This window comes from Muntiacus reevesi, chromosome 9, assembly GCF_963930625.1.
Source record: "Muntiacus reevesi chromosome 9, mMunRee1.1, whole genome shotgun sequence".
Lineage (NCBI taxonomy): Eukaryota > Metazoa > Chordata > Mammalia > Artiodactyla > Cervidae > Muntiacus > Muntiacus reevesi.
The window spans coordinates 63,591,416-63,611,802 of NC_089257.1; the positions used below are offsets into that span (position 1 = coordinate 63,591,416).

Consider the following 20,387-nt stretch of genomic DNA (forward strand, 5'->3'; position numbering starts at 1 on the left):
GGGAGGCACCTGGATGACAAAAGGGGAGAGACGTGGCCACAGAGGGAGCAAGACAGGGGACAGAGGAAAACAGAAACCTAACAGAGAGATGAGGATAGACAAGATGATAGCGACAGGGTGAAAGAGAGCCGGAGGAAGACGCTGGGAGCGGAGGGGCGCCCAGGGGAAGGGGCCCTAGGAGTAACGCGGGCCCTGATGTGATGTGATGTGACAAGGAAATCTATAAGCTGCTTGTCTTGGCAGAAATGCGACTGATACCCAGGCAAGGCAGCGCAGAGGGGAACTTGTGCCAGGGGTGGTCAGGTCACAGCCCCCCAACCTCCAATCTCAGATCCATTCCCTGAGTTGAGGGTAGGGATCAGCTTTCACCTGAGGGGAGGCAGACGCAAGGGAAGTCTGAGCCCCCTCAAATAAGGCCTAATAACCATTCGACACATTGAGGTGCTTTTTAGACTTTATTACCCAGTGCTGTCGTGAGCACCTTCTCTGTGGAGTAGGCACCTTCATCTGCATTCATAAAGGAGGGGACCAGCGACCAGAGAGGCTGAGAGGCTACACCCAGGTTCCCCAGTTCACGGGATGCCGAGCCGGATGCAGAAGCCATATTTCAGGGCGGCATTGTTCAGCCAGCTGGGGGAGGTCCCAGCAGCATTCCCCCAACTCTGGAGCACCCTGACCCCCTCACACCAGCCCCGCCTCGGCCCCAGAGATTTCTCAGGGCCGGGCCATCTGTCTCCCCCAGCCCTGCACCAGCCCTGGCAGCACCCGATCCCCCCAGGCTGTCGCCGTACACGCCACGGCATTTTACTTCTGCTCCCGAGTAATGAAAGAGGTTTCTTTCCTTCAGAATTTAATTTCACGCCTGAGACTCAGTGATTAATTCCCTCCCACCCCCCCACCACCACCACCGCCCCTTCCTCCACCGCCCCATCGGCCCCTCCGCTTGTAAATTCTGCCGTGTGCCACGAAATTTGTGTATTTTGCATCAATTAAGTGTCACGTTGAGTAATTCTTCCCTGGCACCGGGTTTGTTTATCCCAACCGTTCCCACAGGGTTGTAGGGGAAGAGGCCGCAGAAGCTGGCGGGGAGGGCGGGAGGGCATGGAATAGTAATCGCCCAGCACATCTGCGTGGCAGTTCAGCATCAGCCTGGCTCTTTGACATACATTGTGCTTTGTTGCCCACCACAGTCTGGGGAGATCTGGAGACGGCAGTGTCACCTCTGCGTGCAGGAAACTCAGACTCTGGGAGATCATAAGGCACCCCCACCCAGCCACCCCAGGTCACCCAGCCCAGCAGTGACCCAGACCACTGGCATCAGGGTTGCCTGATTCCCACTCCCTGGCTCCTCGTGAGAAGCCCTGGAGGGTGGGAAGAGAGAAGAGCATTTTCTAGAAAATTTTTCCCCAGGGAGGAGACTTCCAAGCACAGCCCCTCTCCAAGGGGGCGGGGTGGGGGCAGTCACAGGGTGAGCCGAGAAGAGAGGACATTTCCCATTTCATCAAGGAGGGGCCAGAGGGGCGTCAGTGCTCTCACCATTCACCCCAGAGCCAGACCCAGTGTTGGATTCTTCCGTCTCAGACCGCATTTACTGAGCAAGCGTGGGGTGACCTGGTTTTAGATCCTGGCTCTGCAGTGGGATCCTGGACAGGTCACTGCACCTCTCTGGTCTCAGGATCCCCATTGGTGTGTGCCCTCTAAGCCCCTAAGGACCTTCCCTAGTGGCTCAGAGGGTAAGGAATCTGCCTACAATGCGGGAGACCCAGGTTCAATCCCTGGGTTGGGAAGATCCCCTGAAGAAGGAAATGGCAACCCACGCCAGTGTTCTTGCCTGGAGAATCCCATGGACAGCAGAGCCTGGTGGGCTGTAACCCATGGGGTCGCAAAGAGTCAGACACGACTGAGCAACTTCACTTTCACTTTCCAAGTCCATAAGTCAGCTACTGTTCCATGAGCCTATGAAGTTCCGCGATGTGGAAAAGGCAGACTGCTGGCCCACCCCTTGCCCACGTGCCCCCATTCACCCTTCCTCGGATATCTATGGCTCGGGCAGCCCTGCTCTGTGCTAGGCACGTGGGGATGCCACAGGGGATCAGCACTGCCTCAAGGAGCTTCCGGGGAAACTGCATACCCAGCCTGGTGCAGACGGCTGCTGGCAAGGGCCGTCGTGGAGGCAGCAAAGGTGGTTGCCTCTGGGAGGGAAATGGGGCGACTGGAGGTGGAGTGAGGGGACTCCCTTTTCACTATATGATCTCGTCTACTTTCAGAAGTTTTGCCATGTGTGCGTACTGTGGTTTGTTTGTTTTTTTTTTCTTTTAAAAAGAAAAGGTTGCTTGAAAATAAAATGAAAGAAAAAGAAAACTCTATGGGCATCCAGTGAGGGTGGCCTGGGGGAGATGTCCAGAAAGGGTGAGATTGAAACTACTTTCTGGAAGATCAGTAGGAGCTGGCCAAGTAGAGCGGGCTGGCGGGGCATCCAAGTGGCAGGCAGTGTGCTGACAACACGCCCGGCGCGGGGAAGTGGTGACATCAGAAGGTCGGGGAGGCAGGCCAGGCCAGGGGACCTGGTTGGGGTGAGATCACAGATCACAGAGGCCTAACTCAGGATAAGAGGTGGGGATTGTAACACGTATGTAAAGGGAACCTGTGGGGTTTACATCAGGGGAAGGTCCCCAGTGGGCAGAACACCCAGACGGGCCCGTCAGGGTGAGAACTAGACTGAGGTAGCATCCAGAATGTTGCTCAGATGGCAGGGGTCACACACAGAATCCCACCAATAAGCGCCTGGTCTCCTGTAGTGTAGGGCCACAGGCCCACAGTCACTGCTTGCTTGTGGTTTGGGAATGCAAAGGAGAGGAGCATTGCTGGATGGCAGGTGTGTTTTGCAGAAGGCTTAACTTCTGAATCCTTCTGGGCCTGGAGAGAAAAACACTGCCTCCTCTGAGCCCACCCAGATTGCAGGTGGGAGCAGACAGGACAGAACAGAGGTGCCCATCCTTGACAGACCCAGACCAAGATGGACCAGAATTATAGTCCCAAGAGGTCATGATTCTCATGCCATGGGGACTGTTTGTATGAATGTCTCTCCCTCCCTCTTGTGGTTTCGCTTTCTCTCTCTGTTTGTCTGTCATTCTAACCTAGTCTGCCCACCACATCCTCTCCTCCCTCAGCCCCTGCTCCCAGCCATGCTTCCCAGGGCCTCCATCTGGCTGAGTAGGAGAGTCTGGGCCAGAGTCTGGGGCCCCAGGGGATCCAGTGAGCCATCCCACTGGGTATCACTCACTCCAGGCGCCAGTGGCAGCAAGTTCTGGGTGCCTGCCTTCTGACCCCAACCCCCACCCCAGCCCTCTCAGGACTGGCCAGGACCACTCATGCTCTCTGCCTTCCAGATCCTGCCGAGTCGATCCCCACCATCCTGGACGGCTTCCACTCCCAGGAAGTGTGGGCCGGCCACACGATGGAGCTGCCCTGCACTGCCTCCGGTTACCCCATCCCTGCCATCCGCTGGCTCAAGGATGGCCGACCCCTCCCAGTCGACAGCCGCTGGACCAAGCGCATCACGGGGCTGACCATCAGTGACCTGCGGACCGAGGACAGCGGCACCTACATTTGTGAGGTCACCAACACCTTCGGCTCGGCAGAGGTCACAGGCACCCTCACGGTCATTGGTGAGTGGGGGAGCCCCTTTTCCAGCCCCAGTAAGCTTTGAGAGCGCTGCCTCTGGTGGGGAGGGACATGAGGGCATCCCCATGCCTCTGGCCAGCCCCAGAGATGATCCTCTGGTTGGGGAAGGCAGGTTGGTGCCCTGAGAAAAGCACTGGGTTTGAAATCAGAAGACCTGACTTTTGGTTCTGATGTCATCAGATAGTAACTGACCTGGGGGAAATCATATGACCATGAGCATCACCTCTGTGCCCTTTTCTGTCAAAGAGGATAATGACCCTGCCCCTCCGACCTCCTAGAGGTCACGAGGGTCATAGGGAACAATGACGGTGACATGACGAGCTCATGGGGCTTCTCAGCTTCTTGGGAGGAGGCAGTATCTACACTAAAGGAAATGACGCTGATGTGAATCTAGCAGAGGACATAACGAACCCACCAGAGGTGACACGCAGAGTATTTAGGGATAACTTCTAGGGAGACACTGGGGGTAAACACCCAGGGCAGCCTTTCCAGGACCGCCAGTTGGGCATGAACTCTGGTCCTTCCTGTTACCTCCCTGTCCCAGAGCCCTAGGGTCCAGGGAGCACATGTGGAGAGCAGGAGGCCTTCACAGACCCCTGCTGCTGCTGAGCCCCTGGAAGCAGGGGAAAAACCCCTTGAGGGGGAGTGGTGAGACCGGGAGCATTCTTCCCCCACCCCACCTCATCTCTCTCTCGGGTTCCCTGCTCTTGGGGCTGCAGGGAAGGTGTTGGCAGCAGAGGGTTGAGACTTGGAGATCTCAGTCCTATGGGATCTCAGTCCTGTGGGGCAGCAGGAGCCTGAGCCCATGAACTTTGAACCTGATGACATCGTGGGGGATTCAACCTGGGCAGTGGAGAGAGGCTGTCCAGAGATGGTCCCGTCCCCATCCCCCCACTCTGCTGTTGAGATTGACCAAAACGGCTCTCTGCCCAGTTCACCCTCTGTCTCATGAGCACAGACTGCAGGTCTGCAGGCCCTCGGCTAGGCCAGAGGACCGCACAGAGCCCACCTCCTCTGGGCTGATCTTCTGGGCCTGGCATCCTGTCACCCTCAGCCCAGATATGGGCCCAGTCTCCTCCCCATAACTGCAGGGATCTTGACAGTTGGGGCACGTTTATCTGCAGTGTGGGGAGGAGACCCTCCCTGTGTGAATTCACTGTGAAGCTGGAAGAGCAGAAAGAGCCCCCAAGAAATGCTCTGGGAGCAACAGTTTGTGATACAAATGCTTGGATTAAAAGGCTGGAAGCTTGGGGGCGAAGGGGAGGTCCTCTCGTACAACCAAGACGTGGACCAGAGAGTAGGCAGATAGGAGGACCAGGATCCGTACCCTCTTCTAAGCACCATCCAAAATTGTTTGGCCTGCAGTTCAGGAGACCTGGGTTTGATCCCCAGGTTGGGAAGACTCCCTAGAGGAGGGCATGGCAACCCACTCTAATATTCTTGCCTGGAGAATCCCCATGAACAGAGGAGTCTGGTGGGCTACAGTCTGTGGGGTCACAAAGAGTCAGACACAACTGAGCGACTAAGCACACAGTATTACCTTCTCCCCCTTTAACCTCTCCTGCTACACACAAACACACACTCACACTCACATTCATACACGCACACTGTCTCAGGGAACAGGTCAGGAGGGCTGCGTACCCCCATCCTTGGAAAATTAGCACACCTCACTCTGAGTTAATTTGATGTTCCAAGCTCCAGCTTCAGTGCAGACAGGCAGGCAAGTACTTACACACACACATACAGGCAGATGTGTTGAAGGTTCACATGCCCACTTCCCTGTACGCACATGCAGACACATGTGGTGTCTGTGCACACTCACAGATACACACTCTCATCCTAGAGCACGGGGACACACAATAAGTAACTGCCTAGAGCTGTGTGCACGCCCCTGTGGGCACGGATTCTCCTGACTCTCTGAGATGCAGAGCTCCCCACCCTCCGCCTCACTGGGTTGGACTGGATAACCAGGTTCCAGGGGAAGTGATATGGCTTTTCTCTGTCTTCCTTCCCCTCTGATAGCCCCACTCTGCCAGGTCCACGGAAAGGAAAGCAATGTTTTCATATCTCCCTCATTCTGCCACCCAACCTCCCACCCATCTTCCATGAGGCCCCGTGCAGAGACAGTGAGGGGAGAGCTGCTGGCTGGCAGGTCCTGGGAACCCTGGCTGGTGCCCAGGGCAAGTGGAATGCCACCTGCGGCATGGTGCACTGATGTTCCCTGGATAGCGTGCAGAGGATCTGGGGGTGGACAGGCTAAGCAGAGTGTGAGCAGACTCCTGCATGCTTTGACTGCCCACCCAGCCAGGCCTGCCACACCCCCCTCTCCTGCAGGCTCCATTATTGGGGGTCTGAGGCTCCTGGAGGTCTCCGGCTCCTGAAACCCCCAACCTGTGCAGATCAAGGAAGAGAGGCCAGCTTGGGGCTGGTAACCAGCCAGTCAGTCAATCAATAAACATGACTCAGACAGCAGTTGTGATATAAAGATGAGAGACGCTGCCCTGCTTTCAAGTGGCTCATAGTCCAGAGGGAGAGAGAGAAACAAGGTGGTGATTGAAAGACGGTGAGCTTGGTGTTCTGTTAGTTACACACAGGCAGCCTCAGAAGATGAATCCTTAACCCAGTCTGGGAGGGGACTAGTATCCAGGAAGGCTTCTTGGAAGAGGTGACACCTGAGTTTGGTGTGAAGGATGAGTAGGAAATAGGCAAAGGGGGCCAAGAGCGCCCTGGGTGTGCAGGAACCACAGGCAGGATGCTGCTCTAGAGACAGCATAGCTGAGAAGGGGGCCAGGTCTCAAGGGCCTCCATGGCCTTGGATGCCAAGCTGAGAGTTGTTGGGTGCCATGGAAGTTATGAGCAGGGCAGTGGCTGGCTGCAGTGAGGAGGACCGATGGAAGGACACGAGGAAAAAGGAGGAGTGGAGAAGAGCATACTGCATGGGTCCAGGCCTGGAGCTCTGGGCCTGCAACTGGATAGGGGCAGTGGAGGTGAAGAGTGGAGGGGGTCGACTGACGCATATAAAAGAAGTCAGACCAGCAGAAGGTAGCTATTGGTTATTGGATAAGCACGGGAGACAGGTGGTGGGCCATAGGGGCCTCCCTGGTTTCTAGGGTGAGTGACAGTGAGAACGATGAGCCAGCCAAGCTTCCATCCTCCTCATGAGCCAAAGGGCGCTTTCCAACCCCGCCCAGGCAAGCACCCCACATGAGGACAAGACAAGCTATCATAACAACAGGTGCTGAGACAGTCTCTGGCCTGACCCTGCCCTTTCACAGATGGGTAAACTGAGCCCTAGAGAGAGGAAATCACTCAGTCTGGTTCCCACCCATGCCCCCCCCCAACACACACACACACACACACACACACACGCAAGACACCTTGGAGACAGAACCAGGGTCTCCAGGCTCCCAGGGCCTTTTCTGATCGCCACCCACCCCCATCCACGCTCCACTGACAGTGAGTCCTTTTGCTTTTCTTTCCCTCCCCGTTTCCCCTGGTACGGCCCAGACCCCCTTCACGTGACCCTGACACCAAAGAACCTGAAGACCGGCATCGGCAGCACGGTCATCCTCTCCTGCGCCCTCCTGGGCTCCCCGGAGTTCACCATCCGCTGGTACCGCAACACCCAGCTGGTGCTGCCCAGCGAGGCCATTTCCATCCGCGGGCTCAGCAACGAGACGCTGCTCATCACCTCGGCCCAGAAGAGCCACTCAGGGGCCTACCAGTGCTTCGCCACCCGCAAGACCCAGACGGCCCAGGACTTCGCCATCATCGTCCTGGAAGGCAAGTAGGGGGCTGGGGGCAGCTGGGCGGGTTCAGGATTCCCACAACCAGGCCAGGAGGTACCCCGCGCTCCCGACAGGAAGCAGTCATCCGGCGCTCCCTACACACCAAGGAGGTGCACCGCCTCATTTCATCCTCCCAAGGCCCTGCTTGGAGGTTTTTGGTTTTTTTTTTTAATAATATCTATTTTGCAATTGAGGAAACTGAGGCTTTGGTTCGTTGCCCTAGGTTACACAGTTTTGCCAAGGAGCTGGGTTTGAACTCAGGCCTCTTAAACAGCACACTCCATTGCCTCTACAAAATTACTAGAACTGCACTATTAGAGGGTTTCCCAGGTGACGCTGCTGGTAAAGAATCCACCTGACAGTGCAGGAGATGCAGGTTCGATTCCTGGGTTGGAAAGATCCCCTGGAGAAGGGAATGGCAACCCACTCCAGTGTTCTGGCCTGGAGAATCCCATGGACAGACAAGCCTGGTGGGCTATAGTCCATGGGGTCGCAAAGAGTCAGACACAACTTAGCGACTAAACCACCACCAATTCTTTATAGCATTCCTGCGTGGAAGGACAGCCAGCGTTAATGATTACATACCCCATGATCCGTGGAGGAAGTAGGGGCCTGGCGGTCCAGTCTTCCATTAACTAAGACTTAAGCCCCATCACAGACACCTCCCCGCACCACGACAGCCTCTGAGGAGCTTGCATCTTAAGCCTCAAACTTTCGACTTTTTGACACCACCCCTCCCACTGAAATGAGCTGGAATTAGATTCTTCAGGTCCAGTCCCTTCAAGTCCTGGTTCCACACATAGTTAACCTCTGAGCCTCTATGTCTTTATTAATAAAGTTAGAAGAAAGAGGTGGAAAAGGAAAAGTTGAGAGGATCTAACATTTATTAAGCACTTTGAGAGTATCATCGTTAAGTATCATCGTTACCCCCGTGATCTCCATCATCCACGGAGGGAAGATGGAAAGACTGAGAGATGTTAAGTAACTTGCCCAAAGACACACAGCTAACAAGTGACTGAGACTGGATTCAAATCCAAGGGTCTTCATTCATATGCAACAGTAATAGGGCACCCAACAGGGTTTTGTGGATAGCACGTGATGAGGTGGGGTAGCCTGGGGGGGACTGTCTCTCCGTGACTCAGTGACCCTGAAGGGGCCTCCTCGCTCCCTGCAGACGGCACACCCCGCATCGTCTCATCCTTCAGCGAGAAGGTGGTCAACCCCGGGGAGCAGTTCTCACTGATGTGCGCGGCCAAGGGCGCCCCGCCCCCCACCGTCACCTGGGCCCTGGACGATGAGCCCATCGTGCGGGACGGAAGCCACCGCACCAACCAGTACACCATGTCCGATGGCACCACCATCAGCCACATGAACGTCACGGGGCCCCAGATCCGTGACGGGGGCGTGTACCGGTGCACGGCACGGAACTCGGTGGGCAGTGCTGAATATCAGGCGCGAATAAACGTAAGAGGTGCCTGTCTACATTTAAATATCAGAATAGGCTTTTAAGTTCCTTTGCCATCTCTGTGGTTACCATTATTCTTGTGGTGATTAGTACTTATTATTAATCGTCATTTTGATTTTAGTAGAGGTCTCTCTCCTGTCCCCCTCTCCCTGCCCCCTGCAAATCCCATCATCCATTCTCGTGTGTGTATGTGTGTGTCTGGTACAGTTTACCCTCTTTGCATTCCCATTCTCCTCCTCCTTTCACCCCTCCCACAATCCTGCCCCCTACCCCATCCCTCCCCATCAATCTCTCTGGCTCCAGGTACATTAAGCACTCCACTGGCATCTATGCCCCACCCGGGCCTTGCAAGGGCAGGGACAAGGCAGGGGAAGTGGTCCAGGCTTGCCCTTTGATAGAGATGTCCACCAAAGCTTTATCACCATGTCCCCACACGGAGCTACCCCTGAGATGCTCCAGGAGCTGTGAGCAGCCAGAAACCAGGGAACCATCTTCTCTCAATCCACCATTTCCCAGCTAGGGGGTTCAGCCTGAGTGAGGGTGCCCCAAGGCGGGCACCTCTGAGAGTGGAGGAAGAAGTCCTCACGGTGACCTTCCCCATGCCTCAGGTCTCCAACCTGCTGTGGTGAGCACAGAGGCTCCTCTGAAGAGCTCTGCAGCCACTTGCGGTCAGAGTAGTCCTCATCCGACCCTACCAGTGAGCCCTGACCCAAGAGCAGAAGAGGCGCAGGGGAGTGGGAGGGCCCTGGTCCAGGGGCGCTGGTGGCTGCCATGGAAACAGGGAATGGGAGAGGCAAGGTCATGCTGAATTCACCTCTGCCAGGCCTCTGACCCCCACATGAGAAATGTGATCTCCCTTTGACCATTCTCCTGCCCTCTCTAAATTGGAAGGGGACAGAGCTGCCCAGTCGTGGGAGATGCCTTGGTCCAGCCCCTCATCTGCTGGGTGAGTGGGGAACTAGAAACCCAGAGTTTCATATACCTGCTCCAGCACTAACCCTGCATGGTAGCCTCTGAGCCCCCTTTGCAATTCCCATATAGCCATCTGCCCACTGACCCAGATGACGACCACCCCCCTTCCTCCAGTGTGATCCGAGCCCCTCTTTGTAGCCCCTTCCCAGGGGTACACAGAACACATTTATTTACTTGTTGAAAGAAAAGCATCCAAGGAAGACCTTCTTATTGTCCTTTAAATAGTTAATATACGTAAGGTCCTTTTCAGTCTAAGACCATCATGACCAAATCGAATGAAAATAACAGCATCTCAACATTTCCATTTTAACCCCCAAATCTTAATCTCCTCCTAAATGAGGACTCACCCTCCCAGATCCCCATCACTTCTTGGTGAGGCTTTGGTTTGCTCATCTAGCCCATCCCAGTAGGGGAATGGATTCTTGCCCCAGGGCATGAATGAACCATCTCTGTTTGCAACTGTTTGAAGCTAGTAACAGTGAATCCTGGAGAGACCCCGGGTGCCCCCAGTTCCAGCCTCTGCCTCGTAAAAAAAAAAAAAAGCCCCCCCTCCCCCTGCCGAATTTCCATCCCCTAAGAGTTTCCAAGGCCAAATAACTGAGGAGAGCATCACAGGGCGATGCCTGCTGTCCCTGGCTAACCGCACCATCACCCGTCCTCTCCTCCTCCCTCCCGACTCCTGCCCAGGCCCCCCCAGCATCCGGGCGATGAGGAACATCACGGCTGTGGCTGGGCGGGACACCCTTATCAACTGCAGGGTCATTGGCTACCCCTACTACTCCATCAAGTGGTATAAAGATGCCCTCCTGCTGCCCGACAACCACCGCCAAGTGGTGTTCGAGAACGGGACCCTCAAGCTGACGGATGTGCAGAAGGGCATGGACGAGGGGGAGTACCTGTGCAGCGTCCTCATCCAGCCGCAGCTCTCCATCAGCCAGAGCGTCCACGTGGCTGTCAAAGGTAGGCTTCCCCCCGCTGCCACCCTGAACCGGGGCACCCCCCTGGTCACCCAGGATCGCAGCCTCCTCTCCGCAGCTGCTCAGCCGGCGGCAGGCAATCCTGAGTGGAAAGCCAAGGAAGAGAAGGCTCTGGCTTGGAGTTTGGAAAAAGTGGGGCAGGGAGATTGCACGGGGGAGGGCGCACGAGAAGGCCATGGGTACCTCTACATCCAGTTCCGGCTGTGGGCTGCAGGGCAAGGCAGCGCTGGCCCCAGGGGCGTGAGAGCTCAGTGACACACAAGAGGAGTCGGGTCACCTGGGCAAGAGGCCCAGGTCAGAGGCGATCAGCTATATTGTTCCCCTGTGTCAGCATGGAGCCGCCCAGGACTCAGCAGGGCCCACCAGAGACCAGCAAGTGTGCGAGGGACAGCACTCAGAACGGAAGCAGCAGGAGGCAGGGTGGAGGGTGCAGGTGCTGGGTGCCCTGACTCCTTGCCGGGGTTCAGACAGGCGAAGCTGCTTTGCCATCATTGACAAGGACATTTCAACTGCTAAGGGCTTCGCTGGTGACTCATATGGTAAAGAATCTGCCCGCAATGCAGGAGACACAGGTTCAATCTCTGGGTCAGGAAGGTCCGCAGGAGAAGGAAATAGCAAACCCACTCCAGTATCCTTGCCTGGGAAATCCCATGGACAGAGGAGCCTGGGGGACTACAGGTCCGTGAGGTCACTAGGAGTCAGACACAGCTGAGCGACTAACAGTTTCAGCTGCTAATGCCGCTGGCGGCCTGGAGCCTAAAACCCTCATCCCTCCCAGTCCCTCCCTGCTCACCTGGGCGAGGGCTGTGTTCTGTTCAGGCACCTGACACTGTGCCTGGTACACGGTAGCCCTTCAGTAAATGTTTGTGGATTGAAGGAATGAAGGCATATAAACGAGCAAATAAATGAATGCCTGACTGAGCGACAGAGGCCCCTGGGGTCAGGGGCTGTGTGGCGCTGTGAAGCTCTCTCTCAAACACACTCTTTGAAACTGACAGGCCTGGAGATTGGATGGATGGTAGGTGAGAGCTGAGTGGCCTGGTTTCCCAGGGGGCAGGGTGGAGAGGTGGGGCCTGCCTCTTGGCTGAGGAGAGGTCCCTGAAAGCCAGGCAGCTGGGGTGCAGGGTCTTTGGGCCAGTGGTGGCCGTGATGGGTAAGGGCTTCTGTCCCTTCCTGAAGAGCCGGGGCAGGCTCCAGCATATCCCCAAAGGGGAAACCCGAACCCAGAGAGGAAGCCAGCCTGGGCCCTCGAGCCCACAGGAAGGAGAAAGCTGAGGGCTCCGGGCTTGGAAAGCGGCCCTAACACGGGGGGAGGGTCCAGGGGGCCCAGATTCCTGAAGCAAGACGGTGTGGAGGCCTTGTGGACAGGAAGGGGGGGTCTCAGGGGAGTCGGGGCCTTGTGGACAGGAAGAGGGGGACTCGGGGGCGTCTGGGCCTTGTGAACAGGAAGAGAGGAGTCTAGGGGAAGGACTGGTTTGGGGAGACAGATGCTGCCTCTGGTTTGGACCCCTTTAAGCGTTCAGTGAAAATGGGCCATCCGGGGGGAAGTGTCAGGAGAACAGCTGGGGAAACGGAAGGTGCAGCAAAGGGCGCAATCAGGACTTCGCTCCTCCACTGCCTATCACCCGGGCTCTCTCGTCAGCGCACCGGGGCCGTGTCACATGCCCCCTCGTGCACCCACCACCTGTCGCAGTGACAGACAGTGTGTGCTGCCTGAGCTGAAACTGAGACTTTAGTCTGGGTTGCTGTGACTTTCTGGGAAGCCTGGCTCTGAGCCCAAGAACTGGGGGAGGGTCCATCCTGGTGGCCATCTCAGGCTTGGAGACGAGAGACGAAAACTTAACAGCATTCGCCTCCTGCCTCCTCACTGCTGCACCCCAGGCAGGCGGATGGCCATTCTGGCCCCTCTTTCAGCCTGAAACCTCTGCCCAGCCCAGCGTCCTCATATCAGCAGGAACCTCCCAACCCCCGGGCCCAACCCCAGCCTGGCTCCCGGCATCACAGGACGACCTGCCTGTATCCATTTCTGTTACACGCAGTGGACTGAGAGTTCACAGTGTAAACATCACATATTAAAACATCTAACCTTTGCTCTATTCCCTTCGCCCAGCCGCACCAGCGAGCATTTGGCCGGATTTGTTGACTTAAAAAAAAAAAAATAACAGGGCTCCAGTGAGCCTCGTAGTACACAGAACATCCTGAAAGCTGCTTCTGCTCATCAATTATTCAACCCCATTCAGGGAGCGATCAGCCCTAATGAATTGAATCTGATGCATTCCGTCTCAGCGACTCGCTGGGCCTGTTGTGATTGTGCTGAGCGACAGTGTCTCCAGGCCCAGGGTGAGGGAAGGGGTGTGTGTGTGTGTGTGTAATCCCAGAGCTCAGAGCCCCTGCACAGAGCACATGTGGCTCTCAGCATGCAGCAGGAGCTTGGCATTCACAAGCAGAGATGTGATGTGTGTGTACAGTGCACAGGTGTGTGTGCACATGTGGCCCCTTCCCTGCCCGCAGGGTCTGCAAATCCAGCCGCAGAAGGGGTATAGTCCCCCATTTTCTCTCCAGACCAGTGAGGGTACTCTGCGACCCCATGCCCCTGCCCATCTGAAAGCTTAAATCCATCCTCATGCTTCCTTTCCAGACTCCCTCTCCCCACCTCATTAGAATGCGCTTTTGCAGAAGAATCCATCAGAGCTGATTATGAGCACGCTGCTTGATTAGCTGATGTGTTGTTCAAAGAGCTACTCGAGGAGGAGGAGGTTGGAGGAGGCGCCCCTGGGCGTGGAAAGGGGACCCAACTCTGGAGGAGGGAGGGGACCCAAGGGCAGACCTCTAGACCCACTCCCGCCTGCCTGCCTGGAATCTGCGTCCCACCCAGAGGATCAGAGCAGAGACCTGGAGTGTGGGGACGGGCGCATGGGGGTGAGAATGGGCACTGGAAGCTTGGGATCAGTTGGAAGTCCTACCCCCTCCTCTCTCTGTAGGGCCATGTGCCGGCGGGCAGGGCAGGGCAGGGCAGGGCAAAAACCCACACTACTCCATGAGCTGGTAAACTCCTGCTGATTCCATTCCTTCTGGGACTGCTTGTCTTCTGATGAATTTTCTAAACACTGAGATGAGGCAAGCAGAACACGCCAGACACATATGCATGCACACACATGTGCAGAGACCTGTGTGCATGGGTACACATGCATGGACACACCGTATGCTTTGTATGCATGTGCCTGCAACAGATAGACACACGTTAGCCTATCCACACTTCACACATACCACACGCAGTGGTATATCCTCAAAAGGCTCCCTCTGTCCACATCCTCCTGTGAAGTGACATTACTGAGCCACAGACGGTAGCTGCAGGTGCTACCATAGAGATCCCCCAAGTGAGCCTGCTGTGACCAGCAAAGCCGAGAGGGTGAGGGTGCTTTCACGGCTGCCTGGACTTGGGTGCATGTGACCCTGATTGGCAGGGGAGAGCCAGGCTGTGAGAAAGAAAGCTTTGTCTCTGGGCATCCAGAGAGAGTCTTAGTAGGATGCTGAGAGGAAGGCATGGAGATTCAACCTAGATTTGGTGTCTTTAGGGCCCCCTGTAGCTGAAAAATAATGTAGCATAAAAGCATCTCTGGGTATGCAGGCTGAATGTTTAATTAACTAAGAAGGCAGGGCTGTAACAGGAGCTCCTTGGCTTTGGCCCAGCAAAGGAACATCTCCATCCCCACACCTGAGCCTCCGGATGCCCTTCAAAACAAGGGCGTGAGTTGCTCTCTGCCCATTCTCAGTAAAGCCAGGGCCCGGAGGTAGTGCCAGGTCCCTCTGGGTAGCAGAGAACACACACATGCAGATGCACACTCTCCCAATTGTGCACACTCCTCACCCAAACTCCTTCCCTCGCTGCTCAGTCAGTCCCTGCTGTGTGCTTGGGGGCTCCTCCTTCCCCCCTCTCATCCTAGAGAATAGGGGTCTCTATGGTCGTGGGGCTTAAGAGACAGCTGGTTCCCTGGCCAAATGCCTGCCATTGGCACAGATGGAGATTTAGAAGGAACCCGCTGGAATCCACAGGAAGGGGGCACGACGGGTTCCCAGGGGCAGGTTGCCCAACACACGGGGGGAGGGACACTGAGGATGCTGCTGCCCACAACCCTGTTTTTCAGCAGACGAAGCCAGGGGCACCGGAGCAAGCATCCTCCTTCCTGGACAAACAGGGCTCACGTGACGGCAGTGCTGCGGATGAAGCAGCATCTGTCTGTCCATTCAGAGACATTGACTGTGCACCCACTCTCTCCCAGACACTATTCTATGAACACTGCTGTGCTCAAGGCAGGCAAAACTCCTGCCCTTGGGGAACGTACCTTCTAGAGGGGGAAATGGTTAATGTGTGCAATAGGTAGAAGATGTTTCATGTCAAACAGGGAGTGGGGAGCAGAGTGCCACGGGTCATGGAGAGTGGTTTACAGTTTTAAATAGGGTGGTCAGGGAAGGCCTTCTGGAGAAGAGGGGGCTGTGTTTAAAAAAAAAAAAAATACTGAAGTGACAATATTCCTAAAATATAAGACTTGTTACAACTGGAAGATCAGTGTCAGGCTTTAGCGACTGTTGGATCCAACTCCCCCATTTTGCAGATGAGGAAACTGAGGCTCGGGGGCAGAGCAGGGTGGTGGCGAGAGGGCAGCATGCCCACGTTGTTCTTGGGTAACAGAGTCTTTCCCCATCCCCATGCTGCACAAGGAGGGAAGCTCCAACTTTGCACGGTGCCTGTTCTCTGCCAAATAGTGTAATAAATAAAAAGATTCAGTCTCTAAGAGAGCTCATGAGAGACACCATAAAGTGTTTATGGGCTGGGCTGGTGGTCAGCATGGCCTCCTCTGCACAGCACCCCCAAACAAACAGCCATAACAGCTTTATGGTGGCCAGGGACCACAGGGACTGCCATGACTGCAGTCGTCTCAGCCACTCTGACTTCGCCATCGCAACAGCTTGCTCCAACCCTGCCTCCCACACAGCTGAGAGTTGCCCTCTCACCAAAGATGACTGTGGCCAGAGCAGGGCTTCCAGCGAGAAATCCCTTCATTACATGGCATTCATGCTCCCTACCTTCAGACTGTGTGCTGGGGAGATGCTGGGAGTAAGGGCAGGAGGGTCCCTGTGGCCTGCTGGTAACTCTAAAGAAATTCCTGGGCATCACCGCCCTGGAGGTGATCCAGTCCTCAACTTCTTCTTCCTCAGATGTGGAGGTGGACACACACACACCCCAAACACACTCAAGGAGCCCGTGTCCACCTCCGAGTGCTGGGGAGACACCACCACTCCCAGTTTACAACGCAGCCCCCTGTCCACATTACAGGGCCCCCTGCCCTGCTTCTCAGAACCTCCCGCTCACAGCCTCCTCTGGGTGTTTGGTGAGCCCGTGAAGGAGCCAGGGTCCCTAGGCGTTCTTCTCCTCCAGGCAGTCCTCGTGTTCCTGGACTTATGGGGTTGTGGGAATGCCAGCCTGGAGCCGAGAAATTCTGTGAGCAGCTCTGCCCTCTGCCACCCTCTCCAAGGAGCTTCTAAGGAGACATTTATCCCCCACAATACCTTACCTGCCCATCAACTGCAGCAGGGGGCAGTGGGGAGGGGAGTAAGGAACCTTACTCTTTGGACCCCCCGGGGGTTATCTGGTCATCTGCCTCCTGCAGGACAGCAGTGCAGGAGAGTTCTGGCCACCCTAGGTGACTGTCTAGCCCCCAGGATGGATATTGACTGCTCTCTCCTTCAGTGGACGCTCATATTGCCATCAATATTATTCTGGAAGACGGGAAGAGAATGACAGCCCATGGTTGGCCTCTGCCTCTCGGCTCAGCCTTCTCTTGCATTCTCACTCATATATTTTGTAAAGCACATGTGTCCTTTAACTCTCTGTCCAAATGCCACCTCCTCCATGCAGCTGCAGTCTCCCGACCAGATGACACGCTCTCTGCTCTGAGTTCAGCATCTGTGTTTTGGGGTGGAGCTTGTTCAGTAACCACCAAGGGAGATGTCTTACCTTCCTGAGCAAATGCTAAGCTTCTGGAAGTCCTATCCTCAATTCAAAGCATGTTCCTACTTTCCCCAGCCCACAAGGAGCATAATGCCTTCCCAGTGCAGGCATTTCATAAATATTCGATGAATTAGTTAATTAATGAATTAACCTGCCTTAGTAACTTGTTCCGTTATCTAAATCCCTTTTTACTGAGAAACGATCTTCCCCCTGCCTGAGCTAAATCTTCCTGCCTCATTGCAGTCTCCACTTGCTCTGTTCTCGATGGAAATGGAGTGCTTGGCCATCCATCCTGAGGCATGGCCCTCTCCTCCTAGGTAGAGCCACCTGCCCCATGCCTTGCTTGCCCCACAGACTCCTCTCATGACTGTCTGACTCTCCTCTCATCCATGGAGCCAGCTCTTATTCTAGGACAGCAAGGGCCTGACCCCCGGGGAAGAACTAAGGGAGCAGTTCCTAGCTCCCAAATTATGTCGCATAAATACAGCATCTTGAGACATATGGTAGAGCTCCCTCTTTTCTGGACCAACCCCCACCCTGTGCTTTCCCCACCCCTTGCCCACCTCTAAGGTCCACGCAGGAAATGATAGCCAGACATATATTTACTTATCTGACAGCACTTATTGGGCTCTTTCAATTTGCCAGGTATAATAACTACTGCCCTTAGGGGCTCCCAGACCTCCCAGGGAAGGTGGTACTGTGAACAGTTACCTCACAGGTGTGTGATCAGGGGCGTGATCAAGTGTGAACCAAGGACTGCAGGGCTGTGCAGGAGGAGAGCAGGCTTCACCGAGGAGGTGGTACTGGAGCCAGGTCTGAGAGGATGAAAAGGAGTTTCCCATGAGGCCTCCTAGACTCTAGCTTTGAGCCTTTGTGGGAAGGAAGGCTGGACCAGAACTGGTTCTGCTAAGCCAAAGGAGACACACTGGCAGATCTGTGTCTGTGCATCAATTCCATCAAAAAGTCCACGGTGGCCAGAGGACTCAACCTGATCTAAGTTCCCAGTGAAGGGAGGGTGGGAGGGTCAGCAGAACCCAATGAGGAATCTCTAGGAAACTTCAGCAATGAGCATTGGGCCATTTCTAGAGTCAGGGATCCAGAGACATCTCACTGGAGATATGCAAGGCCCAAACCACTCAGAATATGGGGATAAGGCCCGAACCCAGAGAGCAGCTGCAGCCAGAGGTTGGGATGCAGAGATCTGAACCATAACCAGAGTCCCAGAAAAGCTGGCTAGACTGGGGACCTGGATTGGGGCTCACGGTGGAGCCCACATGGTAGCTATTTCCACCCAGTGCCCAGCCGTGTTCACTAGACCTGGGCTGAGATTCGGAGCTGTGGGTGTTCGTGGTGAATTGATGGAGCCCCCGTGGCCAGAGTGAAGGGTATGGTGGGAGGTGACGTTGAGAAGGTCAGGTCAGTTAAGGTCCCTGCTTCATCCCATAGGCCTTGGGGATAATGTCCCTCCTCAGTGTCACTTCCTCTGGACCTAGGACTCTTGACCAGGAAATTTCCTAAAGGTCCAAAGGGCTGCCAAGGGTTTTGCCACACCTGGCCGCTTCTCAGGGGCTGCTCCCTACTGAACCCTGAAAATCCTTGGGGTGCAGGCAGAGCCTAGGACATGCACATGATGTTGCCATCCCTTTCCCCTCGAGGTTCATCACCCCACCCTCACCTACTGTGTCCACTCTGGGTGGGTAGAATAGCAGGCTTCCAGGAGGGATGGGGCTGGTGCCTGGGAGGAGGCCGGAGGACTGTGGACAGCTTAGTAATTTAATTATTTGACTGCAGAAAGGAGATCTCATCTACTGGGTGCTCATCCTTGTTAAGCTAATTGTCTGTCTCCTTCTCTCTCTTCTCCCCCCACTTGCCGGGGAAGTCGCTGTGGCCTAATTGAGTTATCATAAAGATAATGGCTGATGCTCCAGCCAGGGCTGAGAAAGGAGGATCCCTCTTACAGCAGCTCAGGCTCCAGACAGGCCCCCACTCCCACCCAGGAGCTGAGATGTGGGCAGGAGGAGGAGGAGGGTGTGGGGAGGCTGTGTGGATGATGCTTAGCCAGGTGTGTCTACTCATAGATGACAGGGCTCCCCCTCTGCTCTTTTCTGCCACCCAAGGAGAGCTTGTGTGTGAGACAAGTCTCTGATCTGGGCATGTTTGGGGCTTTCTCAGCAAGGCAACAAGGTAGTATAAGGAAGAGGTAGTATAAGGAAGACTTGGAGAACAGAGAGATCAGGTTTTAAATGCCACAGTCCCCTCTTATAAGCTGGGTAATGGGAAGCAAATGATTGCTCTGAACTCAGTTCTCTCATCTGTGAAGTGGAGACAGCTCAGCTCACATCACATTCTTGGTGGGAGGATTCAACAAGAAAGTGTGGATAAAGCAGCTGAAACAACCAGTGACAGGAGCTTCCACCCGCCTGGTCCTAACACATGATGACGATGGAAAGGGATGGGCTGGGTGACAGGGCCTCTGCAGGAGGAGGCGAGGACACAGCAGCCTGGCTGGGGGACAGCCCGAGCATCTGGGGCACATCACCTCTATCCATGCCAGTCCCCCAAACAGCTGGAGATGCAGCTCTGGGATACCACGGGGAGCACAGGGGTGCCGAGGGATGGCAGGGAAGTCAGGGTAAAAGCTGAGCAGTGCGTCAGCAAGCAGACAGGAGTCGTCACCATTCAAGTTCCAGGACAAATCTGAAGGTCATGATGAATGCAGGCCAGCCCAGGCCCTGGAGAGAGAGCAGATCCCAGGCCCGGGTAGGCAAGGGGATGGAAGCCAGGGGATGACGTCAGAGCACCCAAGAGATTCTGCATATATATACATATATAGGAGAACAGGCACCAGTGCCCAGGGGACTCTGTTTGCAGCCCACACAGGGTTGGGAGGAGCCAGAAGGCCAGGCAGGGGCGGGCGTGCTGCCAGCCAGGCTGGGGCACACGGGGGCCTGACCGCAGCACCCCTCTTGCCTTCCCAGTGCCCCCTCTCATCCAGCCCTTCGAGTTCCCACCTGCCTCCATTGGCCAGCTGCTCTACATCCCCTGTGTGGTATCCTCGGGGGACATGCCCATCCGCATCACGTGGAGGAAAGACGGGCAGGTGATCATCTCGGGCTCGGGCGTGACCATCGAGAGCAAGGAGTTCATGAGCTCCCTGCAGATCTCCAGCGTCTCCCTCAAGCACAATGGCAACTATACGTGCATCGCCAGCAACGCAGCGGCCACCGTGAGCAGGGAGCGCCAGCTCATTGTGCGTGGTGAGTGGGACAGGCCGGCCCCGTCGGGTGAGCAGGGGCCCAGCTCTGCTGTGGCTGGACGCAGGCTCTCTAGATTTCCAGTCTGAATCACAGGCTCAGAGAAAGTTGACTCCAGCGGGGACCTTAAGGGTCAAGAGGTTCAAATCTCTTACTCTCCGGGAAACTGAGGTCTTGCAAGGGGAATACTCGGTTGGTCACTGGTGATGTCAGAATTGGCGCTCAGAATTCCCAACG

The 20,387-nt window shown here is 55.6% G+C and overlaps 1 protein-coding gene across 1 annotated transcript in view; it reads left to right on the forward strand.

Annotated features, from left to right (window-relative positions):
* DSCAML1 (DS cell adhesion molecule like 1) overlaps nucleotides 1-20,387 on the forward strand; it is a 334,999-nt gene that overhangs the window by 241,506 nt on the left and 73,106 nt on the right. Inside the window, exons 3-7 of the mRNA XM_065944285.1 lie at nucleotides 3,390-3,668; nucleotides 7,192-7,467; nucleotides 8,647-8,943; nucleotides 10,597-10,869; nucleotides 19,875-20,153. Coding sequence (XP_065800357.1) covers nucleotides 3,390-3,668; nucleotides 7,192-7,467; nucleotides 8,647-8,943; nucleotides 10,597-10,869; nucleotides 19,875-20,153 — 1,404 coding nt within the window. The remainder of the gene's footprint in view (nucleotides 1-3,389; nucleotides 3,669-7,191; nucleotides 7,468-8,646; nucleotides 8,944-10,596; nucleotides 10,870-19,874; nucleotides 20,154-20,387) is intronic.